The sequence below is a fragment of the Paralichthys olivaceus genome, chromosome 2, assembly GCF_024713975.1.
Source record: "Paralichthys olivaceus isolate ysfri-2021 chromosome 2, ASM2471397v2, whole genome shotgun sequence".
NCBI lineage: Eukaryota > Metazoa > Chordata > Actinopteri > Pleuronectiformes > Paralichthyidae > Paralichthys > Paralichthys olivaceus.
Window position 1 is genome coordinate 12,007,100 of NC_091094.1, and position 25,016 is coordinate 12,032,115.

The 25,016-nt window shown below is 41.6% G+C and overlaps 3 protein-coding genes across 6 annotated transcripts in view; 1 reads left to right on the top strand and 2 right to left on the bottom strand.

The window, feature by feature from the left end:
* The first annotated feature begins 63 nt into the window (after positions 1–63).
* On the top strand, positions 64–8,921 carry edem1 (ER degradation enhancer, mannosidase alpha-like 1). The gene is made up of 12 exons (XM_020101699.2): positions 64–718; positions 1,855–1,927; positions 2,593–2,696; positions 2,938–3,109; positions 3,261–3,444; positions 3,581–3,755; positions 4,281–4,401; positions 4,494–4,664; positions 4,767–4,840; positions 4,930–5,026; positions 5,462–5,647; positions 5,745–8,921. The coding sequence occupies exons 1-12, from the start codon at positions 249–251 to the stop codon at positions 5,832–5,834; spliced, it is 1,917 nt and encodes a 638-aa protein (XP_019957258.1). The 5' UTR covers positions 64–248; the 3' UTR covers positions 5,835–8,921.
* Positions 8,922–9,347: 426 nt separating this feature from the next.
* gnat1 (guanine nucleotide binding protein (G protein), alpha transducing activity polypeptide 1) lies at positions 9,348–13,073 on the bottom strand. Its single transcript, XM_020101598.2, has 9 exons — positions 12,829–13,073; positions 11,641–11,683; positions 11,410–11,551; positions 11,155–11,312; positions 10,948–11,076; positions 10,729–10,858; positions 10,055–10,208; positions 9,767–9,976; positions 9,348–9,687 (listed from the first exon to the last, which is right to left on the bottom strand). Exons 1-8 carry the CDS (start codon positions 12,932–12,934, stop codon positions 9,786–9,788), a joined length of 1,053 nt encoding a protein of 350 aa, XP_019957157.1. The 5' UTR covers positions 12,935–13,073; the 3' UTR covers positions 9,348–9,687; positions 9,767–9,785.
* A 2,131-nt stretch (positions 13,074–15,204) lies between these two features.
* The window catches only part of LOC109638562 (semaphorin-3F-like), a 50,790-nt gene continuing 40,978 nt past the window's right edge, over positions 15,205–25,016 (bottom strand). For 2 of the 4 annotated variants that reach the window (XM_020101596.2, XM_020101594.2), the window contains 9 exons: positions 19,662–19,731; positions 18,739–18,883; positions 18,378–18,600; positions 17,785–17,873; positions 17,644–17,685; positions 17,339–17,496; positions 17,102–17,184; positions 16,761–16,894; positions 16,070–16,648 (listed from right to left, as the gene is read on the bottom strand). In XM_020101596.2, the coding sequence (XP_019957155.2) occupies positions 16,220–16,648; positions 16,761–16,894; positions 17,102–17,184; positions 17,339–17,496; positions 17,644–17,685; positions 17,785–17,873; positions 18,378–18,600; positions 18,739–18,883; positions 19,662–19,731 (1,373 nt within the window). In that variant the 3' untranslated portion in view covers positions 16,070–16,219. Of the gene's footprint in view, positions 16,649–16,760; positions 16,895–17,101; positions 17,185–17,338; positions 17,497–17,643; positions 17,686–17,784; positions 17,874–18,377; positions 18,601–18,738; positions 18,884–19,661; positions 19,732–25,016 lie in introns of all 4 variants that reach the window. The other 2 variants (XM_020101595.2, XM_020101597.2) reach the window with 2 other exon arrangements.

A 25,016-nucleotide genomic window follows, 5' to 3' on the forward strand; every position in this document is an offset into this window, starting at 1 on the left:
TCTCACCTTTCGAATGACGACACAGGGGAAGGGCCAATCAGAGAGCGAGATGTGGGAGGGGCCGGTTTGTTGACAGGAAGCGTGTGAAGCGGAGTCACTGCAGCTTCTTGCTCCCTCAGCTCCTGCTCCTTCTGCTCCTCCTGCTCCTGCTCCTGCCTGACACACGGAGGATTTCTCTCACTCGTTCAGCCGCTCGCCGGTGCGCGGACTTTGTAAACTATGCTTTGTAGGACCGAACCGGGGCAAAGATGCAATGGAGGTCAATAGTGGTCGGTCTCGTGGTGCTCAGGCTCTCCCTCAGCTGGGTGCTGTGGCTCGCTTTCGGACTGGGACCTAACGTGATCTGCGGGTTCAACTTCCAGCTCGGCTTCAATCTGCGCAAACTGGATGTGCTGTTCGGGGAGGAGAAGGGGAGCGACCCGGGGGGCGGCTCGTGGTCCCAGCGGATCCACGGCCCCAAATATGAGCAGACGGCGACCGCCTGTGAGAAGCCCGAGGAGGAGTCGCCCGGGAGACCCTACCTGAGCTTCTTCGACGGCAACAAGGACGAGTACGTGCGGAGATACAGCTCGTTCCCTGACGCCCTGAGAGCCAAGATGAAGGACATGGCCAGAGACATGTTCTACTTCGGATATGACAACTACATGACTTACGCGTTTCCCGAGGACGAGCTGAATCCCATTGACTGTGAAGGGAGGGGACCAGACGTGCTGAACCCGTGAGTCATTCAAACCTGTGTCCAGTCTCAGTGTGATCCTAACTGTCTCCTGCGGACCGAGCGATCTGCGTCCATTTGGTAAACAAATTACTTCCAAGTGCCACACGTCTGCTGCTCAGTGATGCCCCCTGTTGGTCAGGGGGGAGCCGGGTCGTGGTTCATTCATATTGAACAGGTCATCGATAAGTTAAAAGGGTTAGTTCACCCCAAAAATGAAAATGCACTCCTTATGTACTCACCACTGTGGGTGAGGGAAGTGTGGGTGAAGTGTTTGAGTCCACACAACACTTTTGGAGGTTCAGGGGTAAACAGTGCTGCAGCCAAATCCAGTACAATTGAAGTAAATGGTGACCCAAAAAAATAAATACAGAAAATGCCTCCATACTGCTCCTGTGGCGTCATCCAAGTGTCCGTAAGCACTGACATTCAAATGTATGTATTTGACTCGAAATGAGGTCATTCACATCATGTTTATAGCCTATAGGTCTGTGATCCACTCAAGAACACGGCTCTGAAGGAGGCTATCAGAGGACATTTAGGCTAAAACCTTGGTGTAAATGACTGTAACGAGTCAGATGTGAATACCAGGGCTGAGCGCTTAGTGGTGAGTAGATAATGAGTAAAGTTTCGTTTTTGGGTGAACTATCCTGTTAAGTCTAATTAAGATTGGATACAATTTAATTAATCCCAAAGAAAATTCTTGCTCCAGAATGCTCGATGCCACTTACAGGGGTCTCTTAAAAAAGAAGGGCTGAAACTAATGGCAGACAAAAAAGTTGGAAAACTCCAAAATACAAATGGTAAGATTTAATGATAGTTAAATCATAGAATCAATCTTAACTGATTAAACGTATCCGTCAACTACCATTTAAAGCTCATAAAACCTCACACTCAGTGGTGTCTGTATGCATAGTCAAATTCCAGTCAAACAGGTAGTTTAGTGTTAACTCTGACCCCTTTTTAGTGGGAAGGAATTAAAATGGCTTATGTTTCTGTTGTCTTGTTCATTCTGTCAGATATTAAAGATTTTACATGTGATCTAAACACACATTTTGTTTTTGGATATAAAATATTCAGTTGGGTGATCTATTGATTATTTCCTATCACATGAGTCTGTTTCACTTTTTTCTTTTCAGGTCAAACATCAACATAAATGATGTCTTGGGGAACTACTCCCTGACGTTAATTGACACCTTAGACACTCTGTTGGTAAGTTTACACTCCATCACTGTTTTAAAACTAAAAGTAGCAAGGGTATTGAACCATGTTTTCCTGTAAGCTTAACGTCACCTGTTTTCAAAAAGCAGAGCTTTGCTCCACATTCAGTAGCACAGTGGTTAACACATCCTCTGGTGTAAGATGTGGGTTTTCTGCTGCTCTCACAGCCTCCCCTGACACTGAGTCAGGTGAAGTAGATTTTTTAAAGTGCTCGTTGGTATGGGTGTGTTAACCCTGACATGGACAGTCTTAAGTGTCTCCTTTATGTCTTCTTGTCACCAGCATTCACAGTCTCAGTCAAAAATCTCTCTAACAAATGTAGTACTTTCTTGAAATTGAATAAAGATGTAGGCAGAAATAGCTTCTTTACAACAGTTGTGATCTGATATAATGAAAATACCTATAAACTTTAATCATGTAACAAAAGAAGCTTGTAGATCAACCCCTTTCCTAACCCAATTTAGTGCTGCACAGTCTGAAACGACAACACAAAAACTTGTTTTTCCTGCTCTCTTTACTCACTGAACCCTTTCCTTTATTTACAGCTGTAATGCAGTTTGCATACTTCTCTACCAACTTTGCACACTTGGACCGAGCACGGTTTGTAACTCTTTTCTACGCCAACTCACTCTATATAATGTGCTGTGTCTCTGCAGGTGCTTGGCAACGTGACAGAGTTCCAGAGAGCCGTCAAGCTGGTTATAGAAACTGTATCTTTTGATAAGGACTCAACGGTGCAGGTTTTTGAGGCAAACATAAGGTACAAATGCTGCTGCTATTTTTTGTGTCTAATACAGAAGGAAACTACATGTGCACTTTTCTCTTAATCCAGGCTAATTTCTGAAGTTAAACGTACATCACCATGGTTTGAAGACAAAGCGTGTTTGACCCAGTCCACTGAATGAATGAGTGAATGAGACATTCTATATGATAATGTTTAAGAAAAGCACCATCTGTTTCTTTGAGCCATCACAATGTAAGATTTCTCGTCTTCACTGAAGGATCTTGGGAAGCCTTATCTCCGCTCACATCCTGCTGACTGACCCAAAACATCCATTTGGCAAAGTGGGCTTCGAAGGTTACGATGATGAGCTGCTTCACTTAGCTCATGACTTGGCTGTCCGCTTACTGCCGGCCTTCGAGAACACCAGCACGGGCATCCCTTACCCCAGGGTGAGTGACGGGTACATTACACGAGGCAGCTGCTAATATACACACAAGATATCTAACGGTTGTAGCACTGATTACTGTAGTTGCATGTGAGTGAAACTGGATAACTTACTACACCAACCAGCAGACTCATGGGTTTGTATCTTGAATGCAGGTAAACCTGAAGACTGGTGTCCCTCCTGACAGCATCAATGAGACTTGCACTGCAGGAGCTGGGTCGCTGCTGGTGGAGTTTGGGATTCTTAGCCGCTTAATCGGCGATTCCACATTTGAGTGGGTAGCCAGACGAGCAGTTAGAGCTCTGTGGAACCTGAGAAGCAATGAAACCGGTCTGTTAGGTATGTGCAGCTGTGTACTACAACTTCGTGACAACACTTTCTCTTTCTCATGTGCTTTCTTTCTTACTTATTTTATTTAAGTTGATTTCTGCACAATATGGTTCTGTCTCCAATTTTCTGTGATTTCTGTTCTTAGGTAATGTAGTTAATATCCAAACAGGCCAGTGGGTTGGGAAGCAGAGTGGCCTCGGTGCAGGTATGGACTCATTCTATGAGTATCTGCTGAAATCATACATCCTTTTTGGTGAGAAGGAGGACTACAGGATGTTTCAAGCTTCTTATGAGAGCATACAGAACCACATGAGGAGAGGGTGAGTCCCACTCTGAAAACACGTCCCACAGTAGATTCCGTGCATTATTGTGAAAGTGAATGGGTGTCGGCAGCATTTCGTTATATGAAGTTATGACTCAGCTAAAACTTGAAACCTTCATCAGTTATGCAAATGATTGACCAGACAAAGAGTAAATAAAATTGTAATTTTTTTTTTACATATGCATACATACTACCAGAAATGTAGCTTTAGCTGAGAGGTGCCCAACTGCAGAAGCATATGTTAACACTGTGGCTGCTTCTGTACATGAATGTGTTCAAATACAGAAAGGAGAAAGAATTTTGTCAAAATAGTAAACATACTCAACTTTTTCTGCCACATGCAATTTATCGCTTTGGGTTTTTTCTGTTGTTGTGAACGTGTGTCACTGGAGAATATCCTGCTGTTAACTTCATATGTGGAAGGCAAACCCCGGACAAAGTCCAGGCCCCATTAGGGGTCATTTTCTGGAGTTCATGGCTACACACATATTTGAACCTCTGTCTGCTTCCCTCTGGTTTTCAGGAGGGAGTCCTGTAATGAAGGCGAGGGTGACCCGCCTCTCTATGTTAATGTGAACATGTTCAGTGGTGAAATTATGAACACCTGGATTGACTCTCTTCAAGCCTTCTTTCCTGGTCTGCAGGTTAGATTATGCACTTTCGTTTGTAAGAAGTGATGTGTTAAAGTGTAAAAGAAATGTTTAACTAAAGAAAGGCTCTACTGCTCTTGTCCTAGGTGCTGAACGGTGATGTAGATAACGCCATTTGCCTGCACGCCTTCTACTATGCCATCTGGAAGCGCTTTGGGGCATTGCCAGAGAGATACAACTGGCAGCTGCAGGCTCCTGACGTGCTCTTCTACCCCTTAAGACCAGAGCTGGTGGAGTCAACCTATCTGTTGTACCAGGTGACAATACTGATATGTTGTGATGCAGGTTTGATGTGGGCAGTCATTAATGACTGTTACCTTTTACTCAAGATCTTTTTTTATCTACTTTTCTTTCCATAGGCGACCAAAAATCCTTTCTATTTGCATGTTGGAATGGATATTCTCCAGAGCCTTGAGAAAAATGCCAAAGTCAGGTGTGGGTCATGTAATATACACCTCTTTGTAAAGTGCTTTAATTTGTGTTTACGTTAAGTTGAGCTGAGCTGAGCTGTGTTATTTGCAGATGTGGGTACGCCACTCTCCACCACGTCGTTGACAAATCCAAAGAGGATCGCATGGAGAGCTTCTTCCTCAGTGAGACTTGCAAATACCTTTACCTGGTAAGTTAGAGCCTGAGTGTGTCAGAATTTAACCTACATGATATGAGGACATAATATGATCATAAACAAGTGGTTTTAATAACTAATACAAGATATTTCAGATGTTAAATCGTATCCTTTCATAATTCAAAGACTGTACATCACTTAACTGCTAGTGATCTTAAAACTAGACTTGTTTAAACTATTGCTGCTTTAATAAATAATTGTTAAAGATACCAGATATTAGTAAGAATTGCACGTCACATTTCCATTGTGATAAAGCACGCTCACTTAAATATTGTGTTTCCTTCCACACATATAGTTGCAAAGTCAAAGACATTTAATTAAAAAGCGAAAAGCAGAAAATTCCTGAGAGGATGAGAAAAACTAAATAATTGGTATTGGTAGCTCTGTTTATACTGTCATATAAATAAAGCTTTTTCTCTTACATTGCAGCTGTTTGATGAGGACAACCCACTTCACCAATCCGATAACAAGTACATCTTCACCACAGAGGGACACGTCGTGCCTATAGACAAGCGCTTCAGGGAGAAAAAATGGAATGATTTGTATCCGTGCGAGGAGGGGGCACTGGCAGAAGCCGAGTCCAACTCCCGGCCACCTCCCAGCAACACTAGCAATGTAAGACTGCCGTCTTCGCCCAAGACCAACTTACTGTTCATTGTTTTCACTGACATTAACAACTTCAGTGTTTCTTTTATTTTCTTTTGTTCTACAGTGTAACAGGATCCCAGAGGAGCGACGGTACACTCTGCCACTGAAGAGTGTCTACATGAGGCAGATCGACCACATGGTGGGACTTTTCTAAAAGGACGCATGTGGGGACAGTGGCATGATGCGGGCTTCAGTACGCCTCCTGAAGTGCAGAGGCAGTGAGGTTAGAAAAGTTCGACCGGTGGTCAAGCTCCTCGGCCCATCTGTTCTGCTGCTCGGGATCCAAGAAACTGACTCTAAAGAAAACCAGTTTGATTAATTGCCGTATCATTAAAAGTGTGTGTCTTGGTGCTTTGGCTTCTGGGTGTGAAAGCATGTACTTAACAAAGGCAGAAAAAGAGGAGTCATGCTTCACTGCGTTTTGGCAGGTGATGAATGGAGGTTTTGGTTTTCTAATAAGTGTTGGGAGTCTTTGGAGCAAAAAATGTCTGTTCAGGTGTGAGTGTGTGTACTGTGTGTGTAAGAGAGAGAGAGAGAAATGACAGCTAAGCTGTGAATAATAATGATGTGTTTATGGGAACAGTGCCATCTAGCCACACATATGTAAAATGTATAGCCTATAAAAACTCACCTCTTTTCTAAACATTATGATTAGTGCCTCTTTGCAGTTCACTCACTTGAGTAGATCTGTGCTTTTACATAAGGGCTGCACACTAACATATAATGACAGGTGATAACTCATGCACACACTGTAAACCCTGCCTGTGAGGCTTTAATCTACTTTAGATTGTGCCTTGTTTGGTCTTTTGTTGGCCAGAGGTCAGTTTTCCAAAATGTTGAAACAGCTCTAGTCTCTCTGACCTTCTACAGAATTAGTGTTTTCTTCTTCTAGATTGGGATTAGCTATATTTTAACAGTTTTAAAGCAACACCCTGTAACTTTTACTGAGCAACAGCGCCCTCTGCACCCACATGTTGGTGATTATTCTGTCGGGCTTTGTGTCCAAACAAGTGAGTGGATTTAATGTAGAGAAAAAAACAAAGCTTATCAATCTGTTGACCAGAGCTCTGACTGTGTAGCACCACTCACTGAACTGAAATGCAACTAAATGGTGGATATTACCCATGATCACTGGCTTCATGAAGCAGAGGAGCTGCCGCTGTAACAATTACACCAGCTCAGAAAACCCCCCAAAAGTTTCCTCTCTGATTATTGGAGATAAACGCTTGTTTTTAATGATGTCTAAGTCTTTTTAACTGATCAACACTTCAGCATTATTCTTGCTAGGCATGATTCTGGCAATTTAAACTGTGACCATCAGTTATGCTCGTCTTACAGAACGAACCAGCTCACCAAAGTTTCACAGAGCAAGAACAAATATTCGGGGTGAGCAGTGAGAATGTAAGTTGCACCATTCTTGTCGTTTCATGTCAGTAAACCATAAAGTAATCTTGAAGCTGCTATTTTAGGTTAACAAAGTTACATAGTGTTGCTTTAAAAAAAAGCCTCTGTCTTGCTTGTGCTATGCAAATGTGTCACGTAAAACTTAAAGAGTAGCAGACAACATGAACCAGAACTGCATCCTGCTGCCACATTTCTGATAACACTAATGAAGTGTTCATCTCTCAGGCTTCTAGTTACTCGATGTCTTACAAAGGGCAAACAGATGTGCCATGGCGCTGTGTGTGTGTGTGTGTGTGTGTGTATGAGAGAGAGAGAGTATGAGAGAGAGAGAGAGAGACGTTCAGGATGACTCTTGCTGTTCAAGTGCCTTCAGATTGTCTCTGTCTTTCTGGATGCTGCTGAACAGTGCATATTAGTTGTGGTTAATATTGTCATGTTTTTTGTTGTTTTTTTTTTTAAGCCCACTGGTGATATTGCACAATAGGTGTCATTCCATGTGTATTTACAGTTTTACACTGATAATGACATGAAGCTCCCTGTTAGACATGATGAAAAAAGCCATAAACACATTTTTATTTTAATGTAAGTATGTGAAAACATTTTGTTTTCTATCTGACATCTTTACTTCACACTCTCCTGCATTGTCTCTGATTATTATATATTTTTTTTTCTTAGAGAAGATGGACATTTGTTGTTTGTCTTTTACATAATTGCACATCATATCTATTAATTGTGACGTGGTGAAAACTCAGGGTTAAATGGAAAAACATAAAGCAGTGAATGTTTTTTTAAAAGAAACAAACTTTTTTGAAATGTTGTTGCCTAAAATGTCTTAGGATAGCCTTAGGTATTTATATTGCAACTTGTTAATCTGAGGTTGAAGAATAATCACACTGAACAGTACAGTCCTACTGTGAATATCCATTCATGTCCTAAAAACAGAAAAGTAAACGCTGTCTCCTTCACGTTGATAAATGATTTCATGTATTTTGTGACTGGTTCATCTTTTACCGAATATCCTGAGAATCTGTGAAGCTCAGCAGAGCCTCGGGCTGTGTCGCTCGCATACAGCATTTCACCAGCATCTTCTTTGTCTTTTGGAGACAGCTGTTCATTTCTCAAGTGTTTTTGAAACTACTTCAGGGGACAGCAATGACATATCTGAGTGGTGGACATGACAAAACCCACTTTCCCCCAGATCATTAACATATTGGGGAAATGCATTTATTGACTTTCTTGCTGAGAGATGGATTAGAAGATGAATAATACTTTATTCCAATCAGGGGCCTGTTTCATGAAAACTATTTGTGGGACCTGCTCAGTAATGGCAGATTTAAGGTGCAGGTGTCGGAAGTGTGATGATTAGCTTTGATGAGTAAAACACGTCAAACTTTACTGAAGAGGATGTTATCTCCTGTTGCATCTTGTTAATGTGCTGGACCATCTCTTTTGTGGACATATTTACATGTAACATGTTAATTTGTGGGTGGGACGGCGATATGGTCGTTAGCATGTCGCCAGGATTTGCCCCCCCCCCCCCCCCCGTGACCTTTAAAGGAAGAGTGGTGTAGATAACGGATGGATGGATGTTAATTTGTGTACTTGAGTGGTCCTAGTCGGTGGATTTACATATTCTATCAGGGCCTAGCTAGTTGTTGATGTCCTTTGTCCTTTGTGTTGAACGAAGCTCACTGTAGCTTCCTATTTACACTTTGATCTTCTCATCCATCTATTAGCAAGAAAGCAAAAAAGGTGTAATTAAAAAATAAAGGTCAATTAACTCTTTGTTTCAATCAGTATTAAATAAAGAGATCAATAAATGACAGATTATGACCAAGATGTTGCTGTGTTGCTTTTTATTTGTGAAAAATGTAAAAGTACTCGTTTCTCTACAGAAGCTTTAATGGATTTAATCTGGGTTTACAGTCATTTGGTTCTGTACAGGGTCGCAGGCTCACAGGCCTTTATCGTTGGGTACTTGGAACTTTTTATGTTGAGATAAATTACATCTACCATTCAACAGTGTTACACATCAACATGATATCACCAGACCTCATGTTACATCCACTAGAAATCAGTTTAGTTATATACAATGGCCCTTTCAGCTACTGCAGTAAATTAAATTTTCTATCCCCTCTCTTACCAATCCATCTGTTATCTGTTTGTTTCTAGTAACGTCTTGAATATCTAACAGAGGCTGAAGTGCGTCTGCAGGTGGTGAGGCCATTTTGTTTCCTTTTTGGCGGTACACTGACCAGTTGCATGAAGCGTTAGCCTGACTTCTATTTATTCACATTAGTGCATGTGAGAGGAAATCATTTTTTATGCTGATAGAAGCTTTTGATGTCTCAACTACAGACTGTGTGCCCCTCCAACGAGACTCGAGAGAGAAGTTAGCTCGACTAAAAATTCAACTGAAGTCTGCACTGGATTTTCTTCTGGTCTCTGCTGAGCTCATGTCATTGGTCAAAGCTACAGCTTAGTTTTGAACACAACAAAGCGATTTATTTATTTTTTTGTTTGCATTGGCCTGATGGAGACAGTTTTTCCTCAGTTATAACTGAGGAGAGATTTGTGGAAGGTGACAGGGCCACAACAGCACCCTGTGGAAAGAGACACACTGGTTAGCAAGTTGAACAAGTAGTTATATAGGACTATCAATACCGTGCAAACTTTGCCCACCTTCATCGGGGTTCTCCTCTTAGAAGAGACCACAATCTTTCAGGTTCTCTTTGATGATGATGTCAGTTACAGCGTCAAACACAAACTTGACGTTCTCTGTGTCTGTGGCGCAGGTCATGTGAGAGTAGATTTCTTTGATATCTTTACGCATGTTCAGATCCAAAAACTGCAGTTTGATGTAGTTACCAGCGTCCTCGAAGGTATTGGGTCCTTAATGAAAAGATATAAAAGGGAATATTAGATTCAGAGTCAATTTCTTGAGAATTAAACCTGCTATTATTTACGTACCATCATAGTCAGGGAAGCACATGCTGAGATGAGCTTTCTTAATCTTCTCAACGAACACATCTTTCTTGTTGAGGAAGAGTACAATGGAGGTGGCCGCGAAGTAACGATGGTTGCAGATACTGTTGAACAAGTGCAGACTCTCGTGCATTCGATTCTGATAGAAAAAATATGAGTTTCAGCCCCAAACAAAGCCATTCAAATAAATAAATGTTTCAGCAACTAAACCATAGACTGTATGTAGAGATGATCAATATTCCATATGTGAAACATCACCATCTTGCAGATTCGGAGACAGAGTATGCACGGCAGCGATTGAGGAATTGGAGGCGCTGTAGCGTTCAACCAATTGTGAGTCTCAGCTGTCAATCTTGACGTAACTTACTAAAACTAAACTTAATGGGAAGAAAACACCAACAAACTCAAGTGTGACCACAACTATGTATCTAAAATGACAGAAATCTAAAATCTTGGGGAAAAATACATTTGACATGTAATTTTTTTTCATTTGATCCATGTACCATCTATTAACATGGGGGAGTCGGGATATATGACAAATACTGCAGCCAGCCACTAGGTGGCAATAAACACTTCATTTTTTGGGAGCTGTCATGTCATCCATCTTTATGTACAGTCTATGGTCCCACAGGGATAAGACACAAATTGTGTTATCGTACCACTTCGTCGTCCTCCACCAGCACCATGTCGTAGGCGCTCAAAGCAGCAATGAAGATGATACAGGTCACGCCTTCGAAACAGTGAATCCACTTCTTCCTCTCTGACCTCTGGCCACCCACATCGAACATTCTGCATTGAAACAAAGGCGTATTATCATCATGACAGACCTGACGATGACTAGCTAGTGGCACCCCCCAAAAACTACAGCACCGCTTCACCTAAAGTTCAGGTCTTTGAGCCCAAACTGAGTCTCGATGATACCAGTGGTCTTCACTCTTGATCGCAGCACATCCTGCTCAGTGGGCACATAGCCTGGTTGGACCAGCCGCTCCAAGTCATTCAGGTAGCTGAAGGAAAATGACATGAATTCAACAACAAACAATAATGCAACACAATTCTAAACCTCAGCTGGTTTGATTTCTTACTATCCAGCGGAGTCGTTGAGTTGGTACTCTGAGGCTCTGTCAAAGCAAGCCTGGATGCCAGAGTCCTTCCACAGGCGCAGAATGATGTCTGACAACTCTTTTGGCATGGTGCCTTCCTCGATGGTGTCTGCAAGATGCATGAGTTTCCTGGCGTCATCCTGCAGCGTGAACGCAAGAGGACTGGTTCACATACAAGTCACAGCAAGAAACCAGACACTGACTTTACTTGTAAAGTTGAATCACAGTTGTCATTACCTGCTGATCAGAGTGGCCAAAATTAATATTGAGTGTGCTCATGGCCTTCACCACGGCCATGATCGACTGCAGGGTGTTGCTGTAGATGATGACGATGAACTCCAAGCACTCTTCAAGCGAGTAACCATCTTTGTGGATAATTCTGAGGAGAAAATAAAGCATTACTATATTATTCCCATTCAGCGTGATTGGAAATCAGAAATGTTTCAGTCAAGAAGTCACAGTTCTCACTTCATCTGTTTGACGATTGTGCTTTTGCCTGATTCTCCAGCACCTGTATGAAAAAAGTAAAACAAATAAACTATAATTACTTGCATTGTTTGTTGTTATAACTTTCTTTTTTACTTCTTCAGACTCTTTTTTTAAGCATGGATTGCCTTATAATTATTTATTATTATTTACTATTAGATTTGGAAATGATTGCTGATGAATAAGTTTTCAAATTTGTATGAATTTGTAAGAGAAAATTAATAATAAAGATATGATTTTAATCCAAACAGTATTTTTTAGGATTTGGGAGACTTCTTTATGATAATTCTTGTGTTTTTAATTTGTATTTTAATAGTGAGTATGAGAGAAGACTTTGTGTTAATTACAGGTAACCAGACAGACAGATGATCCCAACGCTTCTTACTTCAGGTCTAATCTTATTCAAAGCTGATGTCAGGGGAACTTCTCCTGTCCCTGACCTACATTATCAAGAGGGGACGCATTATCTGTAACAACCCTGATTACTATTCAGAACACTTCATAGCCAACTGTAATAATAATAATAATAAGAACTGTCAGCTTATATTTGTTAGTGAATATTTTTGCTTGTTATATACTGTTCAGAAATTTCGGTGAAAATAATCTACTTGACCTTACATAAAAAAGACACCTCACTTTTTGAACACTCAAGTTGGAAATGTATTTTGTAATGGCTTGTGAATACTGCAGCTACTGGCCCCTGTTGTAATTCTGGCTTGGACCTCAGGGTATCCGTGTCCTTCAGGTTTAAGCCCTTTGTGTGAGGACCTGTTGCAAGATTAACCAGGGATTGGGTTGAGTGATTATTTAAGTGTCTTAGCAATTCAATGACACAGATTGATAAGCTTTTACTTGACTCAAATATATTGTGTCTGCATCACAGCCTGTGTAAATGCATTGGCTCTGGAGATTTTAATAACTAATAAAGAAATTTAAGGAGTGATGAGAATTTTTGTCCTCTCATCACAGAACTTTTAACAAGAGTAACACCACATTGACTTTACAGCCAGACAGAAGAACTAACTCTTATACTTAAAATATAAAGAAGCTCCTCTTTCTCCTTGAGGGAGAGGAGCTCCTTTATATAGCTCCTTGAATGTGTGCAACCACATGTTGAGGTATGTTGTTAAAACATTTCAGTCCCCACTGAATTAGCTTGAAAGTCTTTACCTAGCAGCAGCAGCTTGACAGTTCTCGCATCCTTGTCGGCATCCTCCTTCAGCTTCCTCTCCAGCTCTCTGGAGTGCTTCTCCTCGGCGCTCGCTCCAGCCCCCATCCTACTTGTCCCGGCTTAGGCCCCTCTATTCAAAAGCCAAGTTTCAAGAAAAAGGATAGCAGGTCCTAGCTGATCGCCCTCTGCCTGGTCGGTGGCGTCAGCTACGCAGCTGATGCATCAACTGTCCGCAACAAACACTGGAGGACGTTGGGAGTATTTTCGTGTCTTAGGAGAGGATTTGGGGCATCCCCTGTCCACCTGACCGGAGATGACCAATGGAGCACAAGGACAGGGGCGTTTTAGGGCAGAGGGAAAGGTGTGAGAGGGAGCAGGCATACATCAGTGTAGGAGCGATCTAACCTTTAGGGGGGACTTTGCTGTGCTCAGCGGAAGATAAACATCGGCTCAAGTGCTTATCTCTCTCTGCTGTTCTTGGGTTCCTTTGGAAGAGGAGCATATAAAGCTCAACAGTTTGGTGTTTGGGCCTTTTGGGGAACTCAGTTATCCACATATCCATCTCTCAGCACCAAAACAATCTGTTATGGGAATAAATGGGGTCTATACGTTTTGCATTTGTAAGGGGGTGAATGAGAAGGATGACAGCAACAAAAGTTTCAGTCTCAACACAATGACAACTAATGTGATGCACAATCAGACCCTCACCTCTGGGTCCAAACAGGAAGAAAGACAAACAGACATTTGTGAAAAGGTTCTGCAGACTGAAGAGTGAGCTCTGAAGTACTTAATGGGCTTTACAGTTTCACCTGACAGATCTCATTGACCTCATTCTGAAGCTGGTTACAGGGATCCTAATCTACTCACTTTCAATTATGTATGCACGCATGAAAAGTATGTCTGTCTGTGTGTGTGTGTGTGTGTGTGTGTGTGTGTGAACATTGCATTCCTATAAATGTTTTAGTTCTCATCTGTATGGTATGTGCATCATTGTAACTTTATCACAATCATTTCAAGAACTGACGGTGACAAAGCTCCTGGGTCACGGCTGTAAATAAAAAAACATCGTAACCTGAAAATCATGCACAGCAGGTATTGTTAAAAAGCACAACCAGACACACAAGGTAAATCAAATGAAAAAGCAATACACAGAAAATTCTGTCAGTGGCAAAATAAAGCTGTTCTAGATTTTTACTGAGTCCACACCCGGCCTAAATGTCTTCACCGGCTGTATGGTGTCGTGTGCACATTGGTGTGGAAACCTCTGCCACCTGTGTGACCAGCATTTAAAGTACTCCTAGGCCCCAGTTCAAATCTTACTGTACCACCTGTAGGTTTAAAAAAAAAATGAAAGCATTACAGTGCCCAGACTATGTGCCCATTACCGTCAAACAGAAGAGAACGTGTGTTATTATAAAATATAGAGCTTTAATTTATTAGTCCGCAACATTGATGAGGAAGAAAAGATAAAAGTAACTTTTTACATGTCATTACAATAACATCAACTGTGCATTATATCATACATTACTTTACCTCAATGACTCCGAGCAAAGTCTGACAAACAGAGAAAACAGAAGAGCTAGTTTGAAATCTACGCAGAATCTGTTTTGCACATTTCTGAGAGAGGAGAAAGAGAGAGAGAGAGGTAAAGAGACAGAGTGGGAGAGAGAAATAGAGGATTTAAAATCACCATCTGACCTTTCTGCACCTTCAGTATTTTACACTATAAAAAAGGTGTGATCACATCTTTCTTGCACTGATAGTGTTTCCATATTCTCACAACGAGAAAGACATTCACTGACATCCACAGCAACGTAGCATTTTTAGACAAATACCATATACATACACTGTACATGCCATGCACAATGAAAAGCCACCTTCTGAAGATTTTGGTACAGGTTTCTCTTCAGGGTTTTAGCAGTGATCAGCTCATTTAGTGGTTGTACTGGTTGTGACATTGTTTTTCTTTTTACTGTATGGAAGCGGCTCAGGTTTATAAAGTCTGTAGCGGGGTTGAGAGCAGGTTGGAGCTGCGCTAGACGGACTGAAAGTAGCTCTGCACCGATAAAATGACCAGTCCCCCAAGCACTGAGAAGAAACAACACACTTGTCACTGTGTTCTAACTGAAGTGTCGACTGGTTTAAGTGGCCAAACACAATATTCCCCATATTTAGCATAAAACTGTCAGGAATGCAAACTTTGGATTCATCTCGAGCTTAGAAAATTCCGTTAGAACAAACAAACTGAATGCTCTATCATATGAAGAAACTGCATAACATGTGAAGCGTTTACTGCTCATCAAGATCACTGATTTGGCAACAGAAGGTGCTTTGTCTCCAATAGTTTTTTTTTTTTTTCTTTTTTTTTTTTTTTAAATCACAAACTGTCACAAACTCACACATAGCTGCCTGCTGGAATTTCTTATCTCGAAACAGGGAGAAAAGAGAAGGCAATGTTATATTTTCAGCTGTTGTGTCGTTAAAAGACCTTTTTCCCCCACCCCCGCAAAAAAAACAAAAAAAACAGCTTATCACGAAGATCACGTTTGTTAAGGATACAACATTGAGATGTGATATTCACATAGAAACAAAACAAACACTTGGCAGCAACGGATTTCGGAAGAATTTGGGCGATGAGTAAAATAACGTCGTGGCTTGAGGCCGAGGCTGGACCACATCGTCTGAAGAGGAGATGACTGTTCTTTAAAGAGTGACTGAAGGACTGTGGCACAGCTGCAGTCTGTGGGCATTTCTTTTTATCTGGAAATATCCCATGAAATGTCATCATCCTTCTGTCAGCAGCTTGTATCTTGCAGTCAAAAAATAAAAAAACTGTCTGTTACACAGGAGAGCGTTCTGGTGAAGACATTTCAGGAAGAAGAGCAGTGACTCCTTGATTCCACCTCCGGCTTAGACACTGAATACTGCCAGCAGTCATGTGATCCCAACATTAACCGTTTCTGAATACACGTCCATCGGTCCTCGTCCTTGTGTGGACACTTCCAACGTCCTTGGTTACTGTTGCTGTTTCTTAAAAACACCAAACATAAACATATTCTCAACATAATAACACATTGTTATAAAGAAATAACACTAACAATAATATAATAACAACAATATTTGCACAGGTTGACCTATTCACAAAAAACATGTCTTCTAGATACGTACAAAGAATTACTTTTTACAACCTACAATAAATATTGTGTATTTTTTGAACAGTTACATAGAAACTGTTGGATGCTGTTGCTTTGGGTTGCAGTGTCTGTGTCGTCCATGATGACAACATGATTTCAGTTCCCTAAGATGGAGGGTTGCAGTGTTTAGGAGGTTGTGCGAACAGGTAGACAGGGGGGGGGGGTTTGAGGATGACGGGTTGAGTGGTCCAGCTTCTCATGTCTCAGCCGGAGTCATTTCCTCGTCATGATGCCGACGGTTGCGCGGCTTCTTCTGTTCTTTCAGCTCCTTCAGGCTTTTGGCTTTGCTGTCCCCGAGGCCGGCATCTCCGAGCTGCCAGTAATCCTGGCAGTACTGGTTGATGAGGCCCATCTCCGGCTGGCTCAGAATCGTCAGCAGGTCCTTGTACTGGCCAGCGCTCGGAGTCCAGGCGCTGGACTGGAGTGGGGGCAGCGCCGGGCTGCCTGTCTCTACCAGCACGTTGTTGACCGTGCGGCTGGAGAGGACCACGAGCTGCAACTTGACGAGCGTGTGCTTGAAGTTTTTCTCCGTGGACGTGCATTGGTAGATGCCACTGTCAGAGGACTGCAGTGAACGGATTAGAAGACCCTGTTCTGTTTTCAGGGTGCGGCCCTCGGAGCGAATCTGGAAAGTGGAGGAGGAGGACTGAGAATTTTAAAAACGTAAACACCAGATCTGTTCAGTGAACGGGGTAGTAGAGAAACTATAACAGCTTTGCAGTGAAATCTCAGCTCACCTCTTTCCTCCTGTCACTGTTTTCCTTCTGCAGGTGCCACTTCAGGGACATGTGAGGAGACCGGGCCTGACACTCCAGAAATGTAGTGCTGCCCTCCACACCGTACTGAACGGTCTCCAGAGTATTCTTGTTTGCTATGAAACAATATGTGAACATATTAATGTATCACTCCTGAAAAAATCTATAAAATATGTAAAAACGATATATAGAGCACATGCACGTTCTCGAGAGGTAGATAATAAATAAATCTACTAACAATTTCAATAATATTTTCATTTTACTGAATATTTGGTTGCTGAATTGAGTTTGAGTGTGTGCGTCTCTGCAGTTTGAACACTCACCATTGGAGTTGTAACCTCTGCACTGGCGGATTGGGTTACCATACTTTACATCCTGTCGGCGGCTCCGTCTAAAGGGGTCAGATCAAAAAACGGAAATAAAAAGCTTAACTTCAACATATTTCAGCATATTATCATCATAAAAAGTCAAATGTGCTGCACCAATGCACACGGATGAGAAAGATTTGAAAAACAAACACGTTCTGTCCCCATGCCTGTCTATACTATCTTGATGCTCACCTCTTCTGTGAAGCAGAGTATCTCGAGCAGGATTTGCCATCCCAGGCACAGTACGGGTCTCTGGCCAGACAGCAGTCAGCGCAGGCCTCCCCGTACACGTCGCAGCGATGGAGCGCGAGGTGGGTCACACCCAGGACTGACCCCACATACAGTTGTTGCTATAATAACACATGAAGTATTTATCATACACATTATGTATTAAGTCATGGAATAATTCGCTACAGGTTTTTTTCTCATAATGTGAGGTAAAAAATATATTACTGTATATCAGAACTATGGGTACAAGCAATTTCCAGGCAACTTACCCGTTTGGATGAAATTTTCATGGTGGTAATTGGTGTGGGAACCTGCAGTGAAACAGTTAAAACAGCTTTGAATAAACATATACATATTGAACCTGATGATTTTAGATGTTGGGATTAACAGAATTTAAAAAGGTGACCGACCTTAAAGACCTCAACTTCCTCTAAGACCAGCTCCTCTGTCTGCAAGTCGTCTCTTGGCAGGACAATAACCTTCTGGACCGTCCCTCGATCTGTAAAACACAAGAATGGATACAACCCTGTTGACTCCATTCATCTTATCAATATCTTCATTTACATAAAGGAATCCCACACTTTGATTTTGAATAGGTTAGAGGATAAGCCTTTTTATGTTAGGGGTATAGATGAGTCAATCTTTATTTATACAGCACCTTTTCGCGTGAGGTTACAATACAAGGTGCTTGGCAGTACAATAAAATAAGAATACAAACAAGATACATAAGAACATAATAAAGGAATAAAATAAAAAAATTAATTAAGTAAACAAATTTAGATAGATTATTGTAAATGAAACCAATGTAAAGCTAAGTTTTCATTTTAAAGGTATTTACAGAGAAAGTGAAATGTGAGTTGAATTCATACACAGGCTGAATGATGTTCCAGAAGTGAGGGTTAAGAACACTATGTGTTGTGAATCTACAAACCACACAATAACATGATTTTTACTCTACTGGTCAATTATCACATAATGTCGGTAAAGGCCTTTGAGCACTGACCTGTTCCCAGGAAGAGCACCTCATAGCTGCCGTCAGCAGCTGCCACTTGGTCCACGGCAATTGTGGTGAACTCATAGTCCACGTTGGTTCTGACCACCAGGGGGCGCTTGTGCACTGGGTATACAGGATTGTGCATGGTGGGGTGGTTTCTCATGAAGTTGATAACCTCATCTGGGTAATCCTTTGTGGATTTCATGTTGGGGGTGAAGGTGCCTCCAGGACACTAAGACAAAAAAAACAGCTATAAATGACAAACCTGTAATTTACCAAATTCCTTCTTCAGAGAAAAACGATGACGCAGAGTTTTCTTTTGAATAAGAGAAAAGGTGCGTTCATAATTTCTTTATTGTGTAGAACGTACAGTGCCAGGTCGTGGGTAGGGGATCTTCCCCGTGTACGCCACCCACTGGTAGTTGGGTCCTTCCTTGTGCGCAAAGGGCCCGTTGAAGACCATGCGGATGTCGGCCATGGAGTACACGCACACCGCCGAGCCTTTGAAGACGGCGCTGGAGGAGAAAACGCAGAGAGACAGATTAACTCACTCCCCGAGATAATTACTGTGGGTGCCTCTCTGCGACTGCTACAATCTACTTCCTTCCCACGTACTCAGCCGGGCTCGTACAGGAACAACGCTGAAACATTATGACGCACAAACACACTCAGAGCGACTGGGATAGAGTCGAGCTGTCTGATACACTGACATACAAACACCCACATACTGCAGAGAATCGCCGGAGCTCAGGCTCTCGCTGCTGCGTGGTGGGTGTACCATGTTTGTTACTCCTGTCATGGGCCTCTATCATTAGCGCCACATGTGTTTTTATCAGCTGGGTTTAAAATGTGCTTGATGCCCGAGGACAGGAAGGAAGCAGTGACAATATTTGTTTCTCAAATACATTAATCAAGATCTGTTTATTATGACTCGGTGTGCACGTCTTTCTGCTTGTGTGCACTCAGAATCTCAATTTACACGTCTGGTTGGCTGCCTTGAATTTTAATGCTTTGTGCTGAGTGACAATTTGCCATCAAATCTGACCTATAAGGACCCGCGGAGGCTCAGTCAGTCTCTCAGAGGAGCGCAACCCCCTCTGGGCCCCAGATTCACTTTCTGTCGCGTCTTTGTAGCCTGAATCTGACAGGCCATACGCAACACAGCATTTCAATATCAGAGAGAGCTGACACCTTCAAGCTGAGCGAAAACGAAGAATAAAAGCAAAACAGAAGACACCTTCCCTCCAAACTGCATGAAAGTTAGAGAGTTTAAAAAAGCTGTCAGTCACTTACCCCGACACTGAGAAGACTCCGTAGATGACAGGATTCTTGGTGTCTTGGGTTGGCTGGATATAAACATCCCCTGATAAGAAAAATGATTTGTAGTAATTAGTAATAAACCACAAAAAACAACAAGATAGTGTTCAGATCCTTTTTGAATAAAAGCACCAATAAGAGATTCTAAAAATACACAATCACAAGAGAAAGTCTGGCATTCAAAATGTTACTCAAATAAAAGTGTCAAACATGTTTGAAATATCAAAATAAAAGTTCTTGTGCAGAAATGTGATTTATTTTGATATTATGATTATATATATATGACACTGTTAGTTTTCCTACTTCTATATAAAGTACTTTATTTACTTTATATACAGTTACGTAGTTTGCTCCAGTGGTTCCTGGGGCACATGATAAATCTGACAGGTTTTTGGTGATGGGCGTGATGAGAATACAGAAAAGCTCTGCTGCTCATGCTCATATTTTCTATATTTGTTTTGTGTGAAATAACATGAGGGCGTCAAACTTAACTCTGCTTTTTTGTAAGGGGTCCAAAGAAAAACAGGTTGAACAGGTTTCATACTGATGTGTTTTTGTATCCAAAACCAAGTACTGCATAGTAACTACAGCAGTAGGATGAATGCAGTTGAGTAAAAAGTTCATTGTTTCCCTTGGAAAAGAAGAGGTAAAGAAGTATCTATCTACTAATTCCAGAAATCTCTGTCTGTATGTGGAACACATATCTTGAGAATTGTTCATCTTTTAATGGCTTCTAACTTAGTATGTATATTGTTAAGAGCACAAAAATGTGCAGTGTTGATTTTGGTGCGATTTGAAAATGCAATTATTAAACTTGAATAAAAGGCGACCAGCGCTCTGTAGCAGCAGCACCCAGGACTCATCAACACAAGTGACACTGTCCATCACGACAACAACAACAGCAACTGATTCTCCAGTTCCTCAGAGTCGAGCTTTGCTGAACTTTGAATAAACAGGTGAACAGCTCTTTGTGCAGCAGTGATGCTGCAGCTTCATGGTTCTGAGGACTGAGTCCTGCAGCAGGTCTTTATTCAAACAAACAGCCCTTACTATAACAAGCAGGTTCAGAGGGGACACTGCACTACTAGAAAATGGAAAGAGGAAAACATTTGTCCATAAGTGCAATACTTGAGTGAATATTTTAAATATACTAGAAAATGTAGCCTTTTTACAGAAGCACAACAACAGTCACACGATGAATGTCCAGACAAAGAAAAGTAAATATTCATGTCTGCGTCTGGTATTTGATCACCATGGGAATGTATTAGTTCGCACCTGGACCTGAAGTCATTCTAATTTTAACATATGGAGACTTTTTGCTTCTTGAGAGCTCCTCAGGAGTTGTGGTTACCACAGAGCCTCAGTGAGATCCGGAATTCAGACTCGTCCTGAGACGGACTGAAACTAACCTGTCTCAGCGGGGAATAGACATGAAATAGAGATCTCTGGTCAAACACAGCTTTAATAGGAGCCATATGCATCCAGTGACTGTACGGGGCAGAGGCTGTTGTGAACCCTGCATATCCTCTGATGACTTAATGAGAGAAAAGTGCGAGGAAAAACAATATGGAAGAAAAGTGAAATAAATTTAAATTAGACAGGTTGAGTAGAATAACACCTCATCCGCACTCGGACACACAGGACCATTCATTCCTTTGCATCAATGGAAAATTACAGAGCAAAGACCTTGGATCACTTGTTTCAAATGGCCTTGAACAGTTAGGACAATAATTACTGACAGTGGAAAGTCTTTGGAATAATACCAATTTACAAAGAACAGGCACGGAATCGGATCCTCTCCTTTATAACCTGAGACCACTTTTCATGGTTATCTGTCGAGCTATTAATGTGACACACCACAGCAAAGATGCAGAGCCACCGCTCGCATACTGTATTTATCTCTCACGTATCACCTGAATGAACCCGAGAGGCGGCACGTCAAAGAACAAACAGCTAAGCCTCAGTTATGTGAAACGCTGATCCTTGTGCCCTTGGCGTTGTCTGTAGTGCGCACAAAATAAACAGGAGGAAGCTTCAATTCACGTGGCTTGTTTAAAGACGTCACTTCTGACTACGCAAAGCTGCAAAATCCACAAACCTGCTTTTGATCAGGAGTTTTCAAATCTCTTCAGAAAGAAAAAACAACAACCTCCTAACATGTCGAGGTATAAAAATGACAGGTAATGGCTTCACACTGAGGCAAAAATCAACTTTTGGCAAACAAGGGTAGAAATTCATAACCCCTCTGACGCCAGTTTGACAAGACCTCCCGGCTACAGAGCGAGCGCAGCGGAGGAGAAAAGACATAAATCAGTCGAGAACAAGTTGCGTCACAGCAACTTTTGTTTCTTATGTGTCAGATCAGACAGATCAGAGTCTGTGAAACTCTCGCAGCATCACATCAGCAGAGAAACATCTCTGACTGCTGTGAGCACAAAGACCGGGGATGAATAAGGTGCTGTGAGGAAACTAAGCAGGAAAGGGAATGAAAAGTCCCTGGATGGAGGAAGGACTGTAAAATTCCACCAGATAATATATGATTATCTCCTTGATACCCACTCTGAGAAAATTGCGCCTAAAACATGTTGTTTAAAATGTCCACTCAGAGTGACTCCTGAGAAAACAAACAGAAAAGCAGCTTCTTCAACTTCGTCATAAAGAATCAAAGGGTTCAGGGATTTGTGGACGACAGGGACATAACAAAATAACTCAATAAAAAAAGTTTAACTCCATAATTACATTTCAGAAAAGGCAATAAAACTTCGCCCACACATTTATTCTCTGCTTTTGTCTGGCAGACATTTTCATCCCTCCTGCGTCTATATGTGTCGTTTTCACTCAGTCTGTATAATCCTCCTCTCCCCGGCTGAGACTGAAGGCTTTTTTCTCTGTTCGCCTCGGCTCCACCATCTGAATGTACTTCGCTCTCTCCCATGGGCCGCGCAGCCACTCTGATGCCTCTGCTGGGCTCCACCAGGACCAGCAGGAGACAGAACACATTTCTACCAGACGCTCTGTGGTGGAGGGGGAGGCCGACCACAGAGCTGTGGGACGTTGACGGACTCGCAGTGACCTCACCACGAGTGCTCATCTGCACTGAGGCAACAGCTGACCCGCTGCGCTGTGCACGGACTAAAAGTACAGCAGCACTGACAGCAGAGTACCGACTGACACGGAACGCTCTTAATGCACAATCCGCAACTAGCAAAACCTTGTCATGATGAATAAAGGATGGTTTCATGCAGCTCATATCTCTGTTTAATTCACAGTAAATGGACCAAATCTGATGAAAACTATCGGAACTGACAAATAGGAAACATATGAAGCCTCTATGCTCTCTACTGCTGGAACACTAAACCTGAGAAGTGTTGAAATCTTTAAACACAAGATTAAAACCTCTCTTTAGCCTGGCTTTTGATTAAGTTTGGTTTATAAACATTAATTTATTGCATCTATGGTTTATCTGTCCAGTAATATTATTAGTATGTGTTTTATCCAATTTTATGAACTTATATTTGTATTTTCCACTCAAAAACTAAAGAATGATTCGCACCTCACTGGTGCGTAGGAGAGAGGCGAGTAGATCAAAAACTGGGAAAAAAGCTTGTGCACACTGTCCAACTTGCAATCAGTGATTTATTTTGCTGCTGTGCTAAACCTTCATCAAGCAAACACTTTGAGATGATTAGAAACCATCGGAAATAGGGAGTGGCCACAGTTCAGCCACCCAATTAATTTACATTTAAAACATTTTTTTATTGTTACAGGTCTTAAAATCAATTTTATGGTACTTCATTGTCAACATTTTTATTTGTTTTACTTATTCTTGGCTCAGCAGTACATTCTGAAGCACTTTATACTGCACTAACTTAAATTAAATGTGCTATACAAATTAAGTTAGATTGATTGATAGTGATATAAAGGAATGCAATCAAATTACAATCTGTCTGCACTGGCTTACTGTGTTAGGGTCCCACATTTTAAGGTTTTTTTCCTGGTGGTGTAGGGCACATGTATAACTATTGTGATGCTGTGATGTCATTCAAACATTTCAACCACTACTCTCCATACAGAGCGGTGTCTTTATTTCATGAGTCCTTCGTGTTATTTCTTGAAACAGCTGCTTCCCAAAAGGCTTAAAACTCATTAATTTGAGATTAACTTGAGTCCATCTCATCAGCTGGATTCAGAGAAAGTCGACTCAAGGTAAATATTAACTTGCACCTGAGGTGATAATGCAGATTTCTCTATCGTGAAGATGTGTGTGAATAAATGAGGAGCAACTTTTGAAAAGTAGTCAAAGATCTACTGCTCATACCAACATTCACTATAATTTAAAGATTACTGCAAATCCCTGCTTTAATCCTGTCAGTCATGTGAATGATGGACAGGCCGGGATGATCAGCGGGGGGGTCGGACTGATCCCAGCTGCTCAAGGTCCTGTGTGTGTGTACTTGTTCTTGCCCTTTGTGGGGACCACAAAAAGGAGGACATTTTGGCCAGTCCTCATTTTTTTCAAAGGGCAGTTTGAGGGTTAAGATTTTCTTTTGGAGTTAGGGTTAGAATTAGGTCAGGTTTGGGTTAGGTTTTGGGTTAACATAAGGATAAGACATTTAGTTGTGATGGTTAGGGTAAGGGACTAGGAAATGGATTACGCCAACAAGTGTCCTCACTAAGATAGAAGTACAAGAAGACATGCATTCGCTTTTCTACGTATCTCTTGCTGGGAAAAAAATAAATGTAAAGACGCATGTAAAAAAAAACCTGCTGAAGGAAGCAGAGCCATCACAGTCTTACACTACGGATAGGAACTTACAGTATGAGAGCCATGTTAATGCTCAAAGGAATATACATGTCAAGATTAACATGTATGTGTCAGTGATACCTTAATCTAAAGCTGCAGCTTCCCTCAGATTCTCACCAGTACCTTTGCACATGAGCAGAGTACAGTACAGTAAGCTGCTCAATGTGAAGAGAACTCTACAAATGAGAAAGTTGTGGATACTGAGTCTGTCAACATAAAGTCCGTGTGGTTACACGGTCATGTAAGAATTCTCACTTTCCTTCTGCCAAGTTTTTTTTTTCCCTTCAAATCAGATGAGTTCATTATGAGCTTGATGCTAAATCCAAGCAGATGTGTTAGACGTTCAATGACTTGAAGGAATTGATCTGCAAGACGTCCCATTAAGTGATTGTTATTTGACTCTTGTGAGAATGTTTTGAAAAGGTTTCATGTTTTAGAACCTAAATGTTGATTAGAGTGCTAACGGACAAAGGAGAAAAATATCACAGATTCTCCGACGTGTGAGAATGTCAAAAAACAACACTGTT